General features: G+C 34.9%; 1 protein-coding gene across 1 annotated transcript in view; it reads right to left on the reverse strand.

Annotated features, from left to right (window-relative positions):
• Nucleotides 1–436: 436 nt before the first annotated feature.
• ror1 (receptor tyrosine kinase-like orphan receptor 1) overlaps nucleotides 437–18,288 on the reverse strand; it is a 205,201-nt gene continuing 187,349 nt past the window's right edge. The window contains exons 5-9 of the mRNA XM_056460041.1: nucleotides 16,852–16,979; nucleotides 14,498–14,815; nucleotides 12,357–12,602; nucleotides 11,275–11,489; nucleotides 437–3,477 (exon numbers count right to left, since the gene is read on the reverse strand). Coding sequence (XP_056316016.1) covers nucleotides 2,038–3,477; nucleotides 11,275–11,489; nucleotides 12,357–12,602; nucleotides 14,498–14,815; nucleotides 16,852–16,979 — 2,347 coding nt within the window. The 3' untranslated portion in view covers nucleotides 437–2,037. The remainder of the gene's footprint in view (nucleotides 3,478–11,274; nucleotides 11,490–12,356; nucleotides 12,603–14,497; nucleotides 14,816–16,851; nucleotides 16,980–18,288) is intronic.

Consider the following 18,288-nt stretch of genomic DNA (forward strand, 5'->3'; position numbering starts at 1 on the left):
ATTTTAAAAATATATATTTTTAAGTTCAATATTATTATTTCTTAATATTATTAAAAAATATTTTTGTTCACTGTCAATTGGCTGCAGAATAAAGCACTGTTGTCCAGTGACTTGTCTTATTAACCCAACAAGATAACCCAACTAACCTAGTTACGTTTTTAAACTGCACTTATCTTAACTATCTTGCATACTACATACATTAAATAAATAACAAAATATTATGATAATAAAATAAAATATCATAGAAATTTGTTGTTAGAAGTTAATTATTATTATTATTTTTAATTAGGCAAATAATTTAGCCTCCAACTGTAATATAATAAGAGAGCAGTTACATTTTAATTATATTAAAAAAAAACATGATGTTTAAAAAATAAGTTATTAATTTACCATTGCATGACATCATATCAGACGAAAAAGACATTGAGCAAGGCTGTTTCTTTAAGTGGCTTTTATATTGTCAACACACTTTATGTTCAGACATACAATAATAAGACTGCAATATTGATGTAAAATTGTGTGACAAATCATATAAAAATAAACCATTGATCTACAAATCCGTTTTTCATGCATAATGTCTGTTCATGAAATGTCATGACGCATCATGAGATTGTCCATAAGGCATTTCATAGGTCATAAAGCAATCATGTCTTCACAAACACTGTACCCTGCATAAAAGAGAAACTCTTGATTGTCTTCATCACAGGAAAAGAGTGCGTTTGAATTAAACAGTTGCATAGCAACAAACCAAAAAGAGAATGAAAATTACATACAGCTGCTTACTAAAATGATCCGATTGGTTTAACCCCTATTTCTGTGACGTTTAAAGAGATTAAACAAGCTACAGACAGACGACAGTTATCAAACATCAAGTGAAGGTTGAAAAATAGCAGACACGTACAGTATAATTGAGAGACAAATAAAAAAACTTCATTCAATCAGAGTCGCAGAGCGACACTGACCTCTAGAGGACTTGTTAGGTATTACATTCTATAGGTAGTAAGGAGTTCATGTAAAAAAAATAAAAATTCTGCATCAGTTAAAGGGCCGTTTTCACATATACTTTGCCACACAGTGAAGTGAATGTTGACTCATTTAGAAGAAACATCCTGATGTAAATATCAAATATGCTGCTTTTAAAGGCACAAGCAGAATTTGAGCTAAAAAAAAGACACCTGACAGTTGGGGACAGCATATAAACATGTATTTTGCACAATTTTGTCAACTTGTGTTTAAATGTTTGCTAGGTTATCAACAAATCTCTATATTTTGATGTTTTATGAATGGGTAGCCTCTCTGAAATCCCTTTCAGGATGAAATGCAAATGTTTTTCTGAAAGATGCAGCCCTGACATGACTTTTACATTGAAATCATTTGAATAACACCACAGTATCAGAACTTCACTTGCCTCCCATAAGCCTGAATTCATAATAAAAGGCACATATGGTGGCCATGATTAAAGCTACATGTTCTTTCATATCAAGGCACTGGCTGAGACATATTTGTAAAATTATTCCCTTAATTCTGAGTCTGCAACATTAAAGGGATAGTTCATCGGTCTGTTGAAACATTTTGAAGAACGTTAGAAACCTGCAGCCATTATTGACTCCCATAGTAGGAAAAACAAATACTATGAAATTAAATAGCTATGGGTTTCCAAAATTTTCCAAAATACATTCTAAAGAAAAAAACATCCACTGGCACAACAGAGACATTCTGAAGCATTTACGTGATCAATAAGTGAAAAAAGAGATGAAAAAAGCCACAGCTCTGTCCAAAATAACCTTGAAAAATCAAATTTCAAAATCCTGTATGACAAAAAGCACATTTTAAGGCCGTTCTGCCACATTTATTAAAAAAAAGTGGCATGAAGCTTCACAGAGAATATGTGAATATACAAGTTTCCTTTAAGACACATTTATAAAAACACACATTAAAATATAAACTTTCGCATTCTGTTCAGGCTATTTTGTATTTACAAGGAAGAACAGATATTAAAATATCAATAATTATCAATGTACAGGACAAAACATGTATTCACAATTCGGCAGTGATGATGGATTCGCTGTACATCAGTCTGTTAGTGTCGGCCAGCAGTGCCACCTGACTCGGGTCTATTTGCATGGCCTTCTGTGCCATATGTCCAAAAACTGGCATTGTACCACCTGGCACTGCTGTCATGGGCGTCAGAGTGACACAATGAGAAAGCAGTGGTGTGTTGGCGTCATGATTGGAGCCTGTGGAGGGCACGCTGGTCACGTGACCTGTGCTGGTGGAGCCGCTGGCACTACTGGGCGACCGGCTTTTGGGTGGAGGGCAGTGCTGCACCACCTGTGGTGGGCCTTGAGATGCAGCAAAATGAGCAGCAGGAAATGCGGCATATCCCGTAGGAATAGGGTATCCATTCACAGGTATAAAACGTTGGCTTTGTGGCATTGGCGCTGCCATGAAGCCTGCAATCTGTCCAGGTTGGAGGCTCTGCGGAGCTCCATAGATGTACCCGGCGTAGCGTGGGCTGCTGAGGTTGCTGACCGGACTGGCGCTCAAAGAGGTAGTCTGGGTGGTGGCGTTGCCTCCAGATGGCGTGCTGGAGCTGGCATGAGAGGACAGACCCTCCCAAGCTCGTAGACGTGTATGGATCTCTTTAAACCTCGGCCGGCGAGCGGGACCTTCTTGCCAACACTCGGTCATCAGGGCATACATGCGAGGTGGACAATCCTCTGGACAGGGCAGCAGCTGCCGCTTTCGCACCATTTCCATCACCTCCTGATTGCTGAAGCCATAATAAGGCTGCAAACCAAAGCTGAAGATCTCCCATAAAACCACACCAAATGCCCAAACGTCAGAATCTGTGCTGTATTTCCCATAAACGATTGCCTCTGGTGGCATCCAGCGAATAGGCAGGAGGGTGTTGGGTTGGACTCGGTAATAATCAGAGGAGTAGATTTCTCTAGACAACCCAAGGTCGGAGATTTTGATGTGCAGTTGTTCACCAACCAGGATGTTTCTTGCTGCAAGATCTTTGTGGATGAAAAAATGGCTCGCCAGGTATTCCATTCCGGCCGCCACCTGAATGGCCAGGTGGAGGAAGTCTCCATGGTCGAGGCTGGACTTGACAGTGCCGTCTTCGTCGCTGCTGCAGCCCACATCTGAATGTGGAGAGCGCATGATGAGGAACTCGTGGAGGTCGCCTTGGGCCATGAACTCGAAGAGCATGCAGACGGGCTGCTCTTGGGTCACTACACCGAGGAGACAAACCACATTAGGGTGGTGAAGTTCTGCCAGGACGGATGCTTCCTGTTGGAAATCACCCCAGTGTTGGGCACTGGAGATGTCCTTCAGGGTTTTTATGGCCACGAGTTGAGCGTGCTCCATGCCGGGCAGGTACAGGTGGCCTTTGTAGATCTTACCGAAAGCGCTCTCGCCCAGCTCCTCCATGAAGCGCACTGCAGACAGAGGAAGCTCTTTGGCTTTACTCTAGAGAAGAGAAGCAAACAGAAAGGTAAGTATGGGCTGCAAGTATATATATATCAGTGCTTCCCACAAATAGACTTTACATCCTTTACATTTTTTTGGATCTGCCCAATAACCTAACATTCGCGATCCACGAAAAACTTTACTATTAACTTGGAGAGGATGAAATGACTGTTCTAAACTGGCTGTTAAATGTATGTACACTATTAGTAATGGTTAATCTACACATTTGCCTCATTTAAATAATCTACAGGTTTTAATCTTGTAATTATGATAATTTTTAGAGATATTGTCTGTTTTTATATCTTTTTGTGTCATTTATTTCTCATTTGTTGATTATTTTATTAATTTGATTGTTAATATATTACATATGTTATTTCATATTCATATCTAAAATGCTGTGACATTGAAATTTGCTTTGAACTTGAAAGAATGAAAAGTAGATTCTACCTATCAGACATGGCTCCTGAAGAGCATAAACGTAAGAAAAATGTGGATGTCTTTTTTTAACCCATTGAAAAGAAACAGTGTATAATGAATAAAATTATTGTTAAAAATTAAATTATGTATTGTTTGTCGCATATAGTTAACTATTTATATGATTTGGGTAAATGGTGTGTTTCAAATTGATTACCATTGCAAGTATATTTCAAACCTGTGGGAAGCACTGTGTGTATATAATATCTTAATCTTAATAATTTGGAAATAAAAAAATCAGTTCATTTATTACATTACATTTATATAATTAAAATATTTAAATCTATTATCATAATAAAATATACAAGCAAACTAGTTAAAGGCTTTCATTATTTAAATAACATAGTTTAATAGCGTACATGTTCATTTGATAATGCCCAAGGTCATTTAAATAAACATGAATATACATATATATATATATATATATATATATATATATATATATATATATTCTCATTATTTTGTAGCACATCAATAGTTATGCAGTGGCACATAGTTAGACCTTTTTCTTGACTTCACACAAAACAGCAACGCTTGCGGCATGACATCACTTTGTTGCTGAGACACTATTGGTTAAACGCCGGCAAAGTAGAACACGGAAGGAGTTTAAAGCAGAAAGCGCGAGTATGTCTGCGGTCTGGAGGTATTATGAAGTTGATGACGACAACATTGTCATAGCAAACTGTGAGATATGTAAACTTGGGATTGCCTGCTGGGTATTTTAAGTTGAGGTGCTATTTGTTTTTATGTTATATTTGTTTCATATTTACTTTTGCACTGAAGTCCAAAACTAAAGAATGGATGTTATTTATTACTTGATTGTTCAAGCGACCTCACAGAAGTGCTCTGTTTGAATGTTAAAATAAGGTGAATTAAATAAAAACTAATTACCATCCTGGATCTGTTTCTTTTAAAGTATTAAGTATCGGATCGGGTTTCAGTATCAGTAAATACTCAAAATCACTCGGACTCGAGGGCAAAAAAACCTGATTGGGACATCCCTAGCATTAATAGTATAAATACATTAAATCTATCCAAGTAAAATTAAATAGAGTATTTAACAATATGACTGAAGTGAATGCTTTAACAAGTCATTATTTGTTCCTTTTTAAATTCACAAAGTAACTCTTTGCAGTCGTAGCGTCATTTTTCATCTTTAGCTCAGTTGCTGAAAAACAAGACATTCTACGACCTCAACCACTGACCACAGAAATGCATAAAACCTCTGTTGGCTCCTAAAATATTCTCACGGTCATGTACATTTATGTAGCTGGCAGCAGCAGTCTCACCACATACATGACAGTCACTGTGATTCTACGGTTTATCCCCTATATGTGAAATATAAATGTAAGAAGCATAGATGTTTCATGGGAAAGACTCCAGTAGCAAAAAAAACTTACTGACAAAGACACACAGTTTGAGTTTCTTTCCTTTGTACAAGAAGATATTTTAATGGATGCTTGACAGCCCGTCTGATGCTTTGCAGTATAGGGCTGCATGATATTGGAAAAATCTAGCATTGCGATTTTTTTTTTAATTTTGTGATATATATTGCGATATGAATACAATTTCACTAGATAACATGAATATCTCTATTTGGAAAGAATTTATAATGTTAGGACTTATAATTTGGATGATTCTGCAGTGGGAATGCCTCTCCATAAAATCTAATCAACAATCTATAAACTTTTTGGGGTCCCCAGACACATTTTCGTTGTAGTTTGTGCTATTTGTGTTGTGAGTACTTTTTTACAATCTATAAATATAATCAAGAAAAAGATACAATTGAAAAAGTTGTTTTATCGTTTTCAGAGTCTAACAGTATTCAAGTACAGTAACTGAATCATAAAAATAATTCAATAAAGTTAATCATTGTTAAAGTTACAAATAGTACAATTTATTATGCCTAAATTGCTTTTAAGGTCATTATACTATCACAGGCATCAAAACCACACGCAAATGATGAATTATAATCCAGACTCAACACTGTGTATGCTCGCAATGCGACTATTGCGAATGATCACACTTATACCTACTTTGCAGTTCATTGTTTAATTCACAGCCTCTTTTTTTATAGAGGTTGAAATATTTTGCTTAATATTTCAAATTCTTTGCAATGCCTCACCAATGGATAACAGCTCCTCTTTTTAATTTTCGTTACATTCAAAGCTCATTTTAAAATTATGAAAAAATATTAGTCATTGTGATTTTTTGTTTGGTACTCGCAGTTGGGCTATACCATTATTGCCTGGGGGTTTGGGGTGCGGAATTAGTGTGCAGCCAGCTGCAGACCGAGACGCTGCACATTATGTCTGACTGTACAGTAGCCTAATTTATTATCTATGTCACAACTCTTTAACTGCAACTGCATGTTTCAGCAGCCATAGACTTTCTTTGAAACAAAATAGCATTTTATAGGTCATAAATTTTTGTTTAACACATGACTGAGTTTCTGATGCTTCACCAGATCAGAACAAGTTGAAGTTGCTGCACATGTAGCCAATCGGTAGTTAGATGAGAATTACACTTTAAATGACATATTCATACCTGTCAACATTGGGATGTGAAAATAAGAGATACCCCCCAAAATTCCCCAAATTACTAAATCTGTTTATCTGGAGCTTTTTTTATTGTAAATAAACAGTTGAAACTGTCAGTAATGTGTTTTTTTTATTATTATAATTTATAACGGATAGAATAGCATACATATACAATAGAAAAAGCTGCAAATAAAGGAAAGTTTAGCCTATTAAAAATAATAGCTATTATAAATAAATTAAATCAAGTTATCAAACCTCTCTAACCTTCTTTTCCCTGTATAATTTAAACATTCTGATTAAAGCATTTTCGTTACACGCGTCTGTTTATCACTATGGAACGCGTTTGACTACATGAACTGACTATTTTAAGGATTGCATAGGAGAGCTGAAGGCACCTATAATGGAAAGGAAGGGAATCCCGTTGTTTTTATGTGTTTTCATACATAATAAAATGAAAGCACAGAACAGATTCGCATCTAAGAGCAAGGGGCATCCCCTGGTGGTTTGACAGTATGGGTTGCATACAGGGAGGTTCGGCTCTTTGATGTTTATTGTCACCCTTCATAGAAAGATAAAAATATGGGACAAATATGGGAAAATACCTTTAAAGGATGATAGCGGGATACAACTGTAAAATACAGGAGAATCCCGGGAAAAATGGGAGGATTGACAGTTATGCATATTATAACAGTATGTATTTTATTTAAAGTTGGTGGACACCACCAGCCATTGACCTCCATATATTTGTTTTTCCTACCATGAATATCTATGGCCAACAGGTTCTAACTTATCAAATATCTTCTTTTGAAACTCATAAAGCTTTGGAACCATCACAGAATGAGTAAACAGTGAATAAATGTATATTTATGGGTGATCTATCCTTTTAAAAGAGAAATGAATAGCGTCTCAATAAAAGATAGGAGCCTTTTTCTTTGAAAGAAGCAGATGTTTCACGTTAGCGTCAACTTTGCCTGAGGCTAAACATGTCTCATCGCTGTTTTAGATATTACTGGAGTGAGCGGTGACCTTAATCTAAACTTTGGCTTGTAGTCGCGAGAGTAAAAGAAACATCTCAATGTGTTACAAACACAAACAGCACTTCAGGGTGTCAAAATATCTGATTAATACTGGAACTAAGTGAAACTACCATCATCTCATCAAAATATTTGTTTGTAGAAATGTCACTCTAACCAGTTACCAAGATGAAAAGGCAGAATGAATGAAAAATCTCATTCGATTCTTCTTTGAATGATTTGAAGGGAATGATAACAGTCTAATTATATTTAGATTGCTCTCCGGGCCTGAAAGAGATTGCCTCCATATGCTCATCCCCTCATGCCGTTTTCCTCCTGCTTGCGCAGCCCCTGAACCCTCCCCATCACCCAGGAATGCACACTAATTCAAACGTTATGAGAATGACACACTACTCCAATAGATAAAACGAAGAAAAATAAAAAACAGCACGGAAGAGATGAGAGAGACACCTGGTGATAGCGCTGTTTATTTACACGTGCAGTCTGTGTTATTTTAGCACCCGACTAACTTAAGGAATCAGGTCAGTTTGAAATGCGTTAAATATCGGTTTCGGAGTATTTAGAGCAGGGATTGCTACACTTGTTGTTCAGTTATGTTGCTTTGTTTGGATCGGATTCCAAAAAAGAAATTGATCCTGGTTTACTTACTGTACTTAAACCAATACACACACAGAAATGGCTTTTATGATAAAAAAGTTGTGTATAACGTTGTTTAACATCCAAAATAGTGCTGTGTGCTAGGCTAAACATATTTGCTGTAATAAGAAAATGTGTAAAGGAATCAAAACAGTGCTAGGAATTCCTTCATTGTGCACACTAACAAAGATCAATACGTTTTTCTGATACCTGTATTGAACCGTAATGGCCCTTAGTATAGTGTTCTTCAAATAAAACTGAATAATGAACTGACAGGACATCATTTTGAACAATTGTTCAGTTTTTTTGACAGATTGAAACAACTTCAAAAAGCTATTTTTCTTAAAGGAATGGGCATGGATATCCTGTTACTGATATTAGCGATTCCAATGTAGGCATTGGTATCACATCAATACTACCCAGATGAGATGGTTAAGTCCTATAATCGACACTAAAGAACATTCCACTAAAAAAAAGGAACATTACTTTGAATTATGGTGCTTCATCAGTTATGGTGTATTTACAAGTTACATGTACGCTTCCACAGAATCTTATTTACAAACAGGAAACTGCATTTTCCTTAAAAAGGTGGTCCACTATGGTAACATATTTTAAACTTTAGTTCATGCGTAATGTCGATGAGTGAACAAACCACATCCCTGAATGGAATACACTCAAAGTACAATGCAAAGAGAGACATTGGCTTTTATAGAGTTAGCTTAGCAAAGCCTACGGTGAACGAAGTTTGGGGACTACAAATAAAACATACGGGTTAGTGATGTCATAAACCTTTCAGGTTACATGCATAGGAAAGGTGCAGCAAAGGGGCGTGGCCATGTTATAGCAGAGAAAGCTAAAATCGGTATTTGGGCTTCCAAAGGACATGACACAAAGAGAAAAGTGCTTAAAATTTCATTTGAATTATGTTCCAGAGAATTAGCTCTAGATATAGCTCTAGCATTTGACAAAGGACAGGTTCCAGAATCTCTCCCAGTTCAGTGCTGGATTCGGCTAAAAACTCCTCAAAGAAGGAGCAGCTCCTACCATAATAGCAGAAGCTGTGGGATGTGAGCCACAACCTGTGAGTATCATTATTTGTTAAAATTTATCTATTACATGCATAATATCTAACGTTAAAATATGTTGTAGCAAGGAGGTATGTACTGTGGCCAGGAAGTGCAAAACAACATTACAAAGTGTGAAACAAAGCTCGAGACAAATTTACGTGTAAACATTTTTTTTTACCTATCATAAAACACAATTACATAGGAAAAACTATTTTACAAAGGACTAAACAAGTCCTGAAACAAATGTACAATTACAGATTCCTTACAGAAAGGGAATGTACCACACACTGGAAGTGACGTTGAATGTACCACACACCGGGCGGTAAATTTGTGCTGTGGAGTGCATGGCATAAATAAAGTTTATGGTGACAGAACGTGGACTGCGGACGATGGATACTTTGCATGTTTAGTGGCAAACACATGAGCAGCTTAACACGGTTTTGTTTTACGTGTGGTCGGTGTTGGGAGTTTCTAAAGGAGGCGGACCAGACGGAAACCCCAGACATACTGCATCACTTCATTAATGTGTTCAATATTTTAACGAGGGCCACTCGTACGCTGTAATCGTGGACATGATGTCAAGTATACACGGTGTAAACATCTGCTTGAGGACTCTTCAAAGTAAACTGAATGAAGCCGGTGTTACGGTTTAACTGGTGTCCGTGTTAACTGGTGATGTAAACTTTTTACGTTTGCAGATTGGCAGATTTGTCACTTTTTCACAGCAACACAACATGCCCATACCAAATAAAGATTCTTATTACTGGGTGTCAGTGTAAACATTATTGATTTTAATATTTGTGTGGCAGAACAGTATAAAACCAAAATTAATGTAAAAAAATAATTATAATTGACATGTCATAGACACGGGCTTCGAATTTAAGTCGAAAGGTTCAGCGCAGGTATCAACCAATCTTTATCAGTCAACATATGTCGTGCTTTGACTGATGTACTTGCGTTTACATATTTCTACATAATCTCACGCTGATATTTTCTCAGAATAGCTCTAAATAACAAAACGATGTTTTATCGCAGTTGATAAAACCATGATTTTTATAGTTGTAGACGTGTTAACTTGTGTCTACAAAGTCACACATGAGCTGATATTTTTCAGGTACATACTACATCACTTCCGGTGTGTGGTACATTCCCTTTCTCTAAGGAGTTTGTAATTGTAAATTCTTCGGGACTTGTAAAAGCGGTTTGCGTTTTGTTATTTTTTTTCTAAAATGTTAAATTTGTTTCGTCCTTGGTAAAATAGTTTTTCCTATATAATTGTGTCTTATGATAGTTAAAAATGTTTTTCAAAATGTAAATTTGTCTCAAGTTTTGTAAAAGTATGTTACACTTTGTAATATTGTTTTGCACTTCCCGTCCACTGTACGCATGCAAGGATTTAAACAACAGGAAATGCTGTTTGGCACCGTTAATAATTTAGCTACAAATTCATATTTATCCGTCAAACCGCTGTAAACACCGACCATCTTCAGCAGCGCTGCAGTGTCTCTCTATGCGGCCGCTTTTATTTAGAGGGCAGGCGTAAGGTTCAGCTGTGTCCTCTTCATTTTCTCTCTGATTCAGGCTCAAACTGATATGGCTCACAGCTACACCGCATGGCAGTATTTACACAGCAGAGGCAAAATGCATGCCAGTAGAGGTGTGGCGCTTTCTGGTGACATGGAGCTGATCCATGAATCACAGCACAATATGTTAGCTGATCAATCAGAGCCTCCTGAGGTCAGGCCTTCGGTGGAACCAGGAAATATGACAGTCGTTTTCATGTTAGCTGAGTAGCTGTATATAATTAAAGTAAGATATATGAAAAAAATAACGTGATCTTTTACACATGAAGCATGAGCACACATTGTTTTGCACCCCATAAACACAACCAAACCTTAAAAATACACTCTGGACCACCCCTTAAAATAAATGATAAATAAAGCATCTGTACTAACTGTAAAATTTTTGTTGAAATTAACTGAAATGTTATTATTATCAAGTTGCATCTACAAAATTATATTTTTGTATAGTTCATCAACCTCTCACCTTTGGTTTGTAGGCTGTGAGCATGGACATCTCCACGTTCTGGCCACGAACAGGTTTGGGCTGGCGTGGTGCTGGTGGACGTGAGGCTTTTTGGTTGTTTCGGCAAACACAGATAAAAAAGAAGAGCAGGGCAATGGCCAGTGGTATAGCCACACTTGGTACCAGGATGTACAGGATTCCCATACTGTTGCTGCTGCTGCCATGCTTGGGCAAATCTGAAGACAATCAATACACAAACATATTGAGTAAAACAATAATAAGGAGTAGCATACACGTAATTTTTCAGAACTGTTTGCATTTTAAAGGACACCTAAGTTACCCCTTTTTCCAGATTTCCAAGCCTTTTGTGTTCCCAGAATGTGTCTGTAAAGTTTCAGCTCAAAACACCCATCAGATTATTTATTATAGCTGTCTGAAGTTTCTGTATTATAGCTGGTAAAACCTTGTTGCTGTTTTTTTGTACTCTCCAACTGGTCCACCAATTTTATGTTGTTAAAGTGAAAAAAAGGACTGGGTGTGTTTATATCACCCCAATATGATTGTCTATACACTGTACCTACATACATGTCTGTCCAAACAGCTTTAAAAGTAGATTTTTCACCATAGGTGCCCTTTGATAAGATTTGGCATAAAAATAATGTTGTATTTTTTATCTCTGGCAGTCTACTGAAATAGTTAGTCAAGAAAGAGATCAAAATAATAACACTTGTAGTCATACTTTTTATTCTCATGACACTTGAAATAAGATGTCTAGTCAAATGCATTACATAGTTGTTATTGTTTAATAAAACTATTAAAAATTGTTGTAAACTAAACAAAATGACAGAAATATGTCACAAAATCACCTAAATATCAAAGTTAATTCAAAATATGATTAATCAACATAATAGTCCAGCCATTTAACAGTTTAATTTACAACAGTATCATAATAATAATAATAATACTGGTGCAATAAATTATGGCGTAAAGTCCTGTAACAAACTCAATAAAACTTACAGAGCATTACACGCCTAGTTAGACAACTGTGACTAGAGAATGCAAATTTGAACCTAGCTTATGGCAGTATGAGCGGTGTGTCTTACCGCATGGAGGAATGTCGCAGAGCTCCATGCGCACAGCCTCATCGAGGGTGAAACACCAGGGAGCGTCGTGCTTGTTTCCGGGGTTGCGGCAGTAGGAATGTCCCCCATTGAGTTCTGGGTAACGCATGGCCAGGAAGGTGTGACTGTGGGGATACTGAGAGTTCCATGGCTGACACTGACGACCAGATTTAGTCACACTAACTGTGCCACGGTAGTCTGAACCAGTGTTGTTATAACATTTGTGACCTAAAACAAGAAGATATGAAGATCATCGATTACTTTTATGTTAAATCATGTTTTGTCACGTCTTTTTCAGCAGTTTTTCCCATTACTAGCTAATTTGGTCTTATTTTTCAGTACAAATCTCAAAATATTCTTACATCAAGATGTGTTACTTTAATAAGTGACTTTAAATAGAATGAAAGAACTCTTCCTCAGGCTATCCAAGATGTTTGTTCAGTAGAAAAAGAACATTTTTTAGTTGAAACAGGTTATTAAGTGATAAAATGCAAGGCAATGACTACTAGCAATTTGAGAGTCAAAAAACATACATTGGGGGTACTTAACATCTCATTTTTTTTCTGGGAATAATATTTCTAAAGGAGCTGTTGACATGGAATTGAACAAGATTTTGATAAAAACCCAAACAATACAAATATATATATATATATATATATATATATATATATATATATATATATATATATATATATATATATATATATATATATATATATATGTTTATATATATATATATATATATATATATATATATATATATATATATATATATATATATATATATATATATATGTTTATATATATATATATATATATATATATATATATATATATATATATATATATATATATATATATATATATATATATATATATATATATATATATATATATATATAAAAGTCTTTTTTTGTGATGGCAGCTTAAAGACGCCTCTCATATGAAGAATAAAAATATACATTGCTCAGGTGTGAGTGTAAAAATCTTAATGGTTCTGTGGGTTCCATCTATCAAATCTGATCTTTATTTTGTATTAGATTCGAATCAGGTGATTGGCTGGGCCATTCTACAGCTGGATTTTCTTTTTATGAAAGCATTTAAGAGTTTCCTTGGCTGTGTTTTGGATCATTGTCTTGCTGAAATGTCCAATCTGGTTTCATCTTCATCATCCTGGTTATGTAGAATAAACTGAAGCAGATAATATTAGATTACAATGATGAAGGGCAGAGGGTTACTAAATAATAACTACTAAGTCATTTCAGCTGCTGTCTGGGCTTTCACTGCCTTCCTACAGCTCCCTTTCTTCATGCGTTCAATACTTTTTTCCTGTGTCATTTCATGTTATCACGCATAGATTAATTTCTAAACTAATTAATTTTGTTTTAATATATGAATTTCTGTGGTTGTTACCAACATCTGGTGAAAATTTCAAGTCAACAGCACCTTCAGAAATATCTTTTCTGTGAAAAATGGTGACGTGTTGAATACTTATTTTTCCCACAATATGAAAAAAAGTCAAATAACAATTGCTCTCTGATGATGTGCTAGCAAGCTAAATGATGAGTCTGTGAGAAACTGAACATTATTCATAACCGCTATCTTTAATGTCTTTAATATAATGTCAGGAGCCACAGGCAATCTTTTTGACTAGCCAAAAAGATTAAATAAAGCTAATACTTTTTTGGTGAAAATGTGCAAGCTATATATGATAAACTTAATTCCAGCAGAAAGCGTAAATCTTTTTTCTATTGTCATTGGCAGATATTTTTCCTATTTTTTCCAAAAATACATCTAAAATGTGTATAATAATTATGCAAATTAAGTTAGAATGCCTTAATAATCCTCCCCACTTGATCCTTTAAGTCACAATTGCTTTTTTATATAAAAAAGAGACAAATGCAAGCTATTTGGATAAACCTAATTTAGGAAAACAATGTTTTTTACTGTCATTGGTAGATATTTTTCCCCATTTTAAACAAAAACTTTAAATATTTTTTAGAAATCAAGTTTAATACCTTATATCATTTCACGTTTGGATGTTTGTACAGGAAAACAATACAAAGATATAGAGGAAGGAAATAATTTTTGCTCTATTTTCTCTAACAACTCAGAAGACCTACTTTTATTAATTGTCTCCGCTATAGGAATGCCAATCCTCATGCAGTTTGCAGCCTCGGGACTGTCCAAAGTGGCCAGATCTTCACATTTGGGCAGTTTCAGCCGTTTGAGGATGAGAGGGTTTGATCGAGCGATGATGTATTCAGTCTTACACAGGTCATTCTCCAGAATCTCACACTCATCTTTACACAAGTCCCGCGGTTTGTCCATGCCAGAGCTGCGGTCGCATGTCGGGAAGGCAAAGTGACACAGGGATGGGATGGCAAACTGGGAACAGCGATCCGACAGGTGATTGGAGGTGCCAATCATGGTGAACGCCGCTGAAAAAAAAGTCAGAGGTTTACACCATTGTGGCTTTTAACAAGCTATGTTAAAGTCTTGTGCGTTTGAGGGAAATTATAGTTTACACACAAATAACAAAAACACAAAAGTTCTGGTCAATTGTTGTGGTTTCGCAAGAAGTCGTGCGGTTCAGAACAAACTGACTGCTCACTACTGAGAGGTAACCACAGTGAACGCTTGTGTGATGTAAAGGGAAACAACTGGAAACTTTCTCACAGAAAAGCGTAAGACAAGTCCAATTGAAAACTGAAACCAGACTTAGTTTAGTCCATGTGTGCATTATACCAAGATTGAGCCTTAAAGGCACAGTGTGTACTTTTCAGTGTGAATCTAGAGTGTGTGATATCATTAGTATGGCGACACAGGACATGTTACCTGTTAATAGATTAAATAGATTAATAGAATAAATGATTATAGTTGATAATAGTTGAATGTTGATTTCTCTGAATTTGAACGTGCATTGGAACATTTGGCACAATGCAAGTACATAAGCGAACACAATATAAGACTCTTTAATAGTGAATTTGGGATATTTTAATGAAAGAAATCGTACATATTGTGCCTTTAAATGTAAAACTCCCTCATACATTTCCTAGGAAAATGAAGGCAAGTTGAATCAGATAGTAAAACCTTGGTAAATAATTAAGATGGTACTCAATGATCATGATATTCACCGTATTTACATGTAATTTGCCAATATACAACAATACTATGATAGTGAACATGAGAATGATTTTGTTATTGTGGGCACTTCAAAATATTGTGAATTATTATAAATCTTTATTAACAAAGAACATTCAGACTGTTATTACTGCAGTTCTGGTCATCACGGAACCAAAATGCTTGATTTAATAGATTATTTATTTTCAAATGCCTCATGTTAATCTGGGAAATGACATGCCTAAGATATTGACTAAAATGTTTTTAATGATTGTTAATAAGTCTGTGCTTTAACACTTTACAATAAAGCTCTACTGATTAAACAAGATTTATTTAAACTATACTGAAGATGAACACTACTTGCAAAGCATTTCATGATTTCAGGTGATGCAAATTCCCTAGTTAAAGTTTAATGACTTTTTAAAATTAAAAATATATTTATTTATCTCATGTAACAGAACCTATCGAAGCGTAATCTTTTAAACTAACAAAATGAACATAACATTTACAACAAATTTAACAAAACTTTAACAAAAAATATAACAAAAAACAATCTTAATTGTATTTATACTTTCAGTTAGATTCAATACTTAAATTGAAATAGTTTGAAACATTTGTTTGGAGGGGGTTGGGGCGAATGCCTTTGACAATGAATGTCATTTCAAATTTACCGAAACCCTATTACTGAAATTTAAGGATTCAATTAAATACTGTAAATGAATCAAACTTGTAAAATGTAAAGATGGTCACTTGACAGATGCACAAGACATCTGTGAGACAATTAAAGTAAACTTGACTAGTGTATTCAGCATTGAACTTGTGTTATAAATGGGATTTTACTGTAATAAGTTCATTAAAAATGTTAAAAAATGATACTGCATTATTCAATATGATTTAAAGCAAGGCTTTCTAGTCTTTTAAAATTATTACTGAAAAAAAAAATAGAAAATTATGCATGCCAAATTTAATATATATGTTGGCCCTTTATAGGAAAAAGTTTGGGCACCCCTGGTTTACACTGAACCTTTATGTACAATAAAGTAATCCATAAATATAAGTTCCTTTTTTATTATATTCGTTTAAAGTATGTCTTTTTTTGCAGCTTATGTTAATATCATGATAAAAGCTTCAGCAATTATCACATTTAGAACAATAAAATGTGGCACCATCATATGCCTATTTATTTGCATGCTAATTCATAGAACACTATTACTGCAAATGTCAACACAGGCTAGCTGCCTAAAACTATCTTACATAAGGCTTCATACTGATTTTATCAGCTGCGTTTCAGTTGAAATCTGTACAATGCAGTGCTTTTGAAATGTAAGCACTGAACGTTTCTTTTGAGGAATACCTGTGATTTGGGTCTCAATCTCTCCCTGCATCTGAAGCGAGTCCACAAAAATGCTCCTGTTTCCTATGAAGCGAGCGCACGCAATCCCTCTGTATGGCTGGCAGAAACCCTCCTCATCAAAATCCTCTCTAAAAACAAAACAAAAATGAAATAGACATGTTATTTATGGTCAACAAGATTAGCATATTATATTTAAAAATTCATCCCTACTTCACCTTTTCCCAGAGTATTTTAAAGGCTGTAATTTTAACTCTATACACTAGAGGGCAGTAAGCGCCACTGATTCACACCAAAAAATGCACACAATCTCACAAAAACAATCTTGGCATATTTAATCAACATATTCAATAAATACAAACCCAACATATGAAAAATACATTCAAATGCAATATAATACAAGACCTGGATATATCATTTAAAGCATTCAACGTATCATAAATAATAAAAAAGACGTTGTGTCCTACGTCTGTATGTCATGCCCTGTAATTTAAACCATATGAACGGGTGGTTCTTTTAAAGCGTATGTCATCCATATATACACTATGAGAACGAAGCAAAGACTGAGTCACTGCGGTGGTAAACCAAAACTATTTGACTTAATGTGAAATACAAAATGAGAGAAAGCAGTGATCGGGATATGAAGAGTTCAAATAAATAGAAAAAAATAAATCTTTATCAATTAAAATGATTGTTGGTGTTAATGAGAAGCAGGCATGCACGTGAAAGGTCAGAGGTCAAAAGTCAGAGCATTTTCAGAGGAGCAAATGTCAATCCAGATATTAGCACTCAATCTGAGTATGATTGGAATTGTAAACAAGCTTACTATTGACTGAATACCAGACATCATATACTGTATGCTAGGCATCAATAATATTGAATAAAAGAATCAGCTCTATTTTATGACCTTATATACACCATAACATCATATAAGTTTGAAAATAATATAAATGTGCCTTTATAAATGTCATTATATGCTAACTTGGTGCTCAATAAATCTTTATACTTCTTATCGCAGCTGAAAATGGTGCTTCCTAATATTTTTGAATACACCCTAATGCATTTTTTCTCTGAAGTGTTTAAAATATGTTTATTTTTTTAAGTAAAATAAAACAAAAAAATGGGTCAAAAATGTCAAAGATTTTTTTAAGCATTAAGTTCTATATACAGTACATTAATATTTCGTTTAACTTGAATTCAGTGTAGCATTATTTTATGACCAATAAATCTTGTCAACAGTGATTATGACATATTAAAAGACACTATCTATGGTCAGCTACAAAATACTAAATAACTGCCATTTTAAACCTTTACCATTCGCCAGTACAAAGATATAAAAAAAAATCCAACCACTTTTATCATTTAAAAGTGAAATTTCATCATTAAAATGGGATTTCTTTGACCCACGTATATGAAATTTTACACTGAAATATATCTAAG

The sequence above is a fragment of the Danio aesculapii genome, chromosome 6 (genome assembly GCF_903798145.1).
Source record: "Danio aesculapii chromosome 6, fDanAes4.1, whole genome shotgun sequence".
NCBI classification, from domain to species: Eukaryota; Metazoa; Chordata; class Actinopteri; order Cypriniformes; family Danionidae; genus Danio; species Danio aesculapii.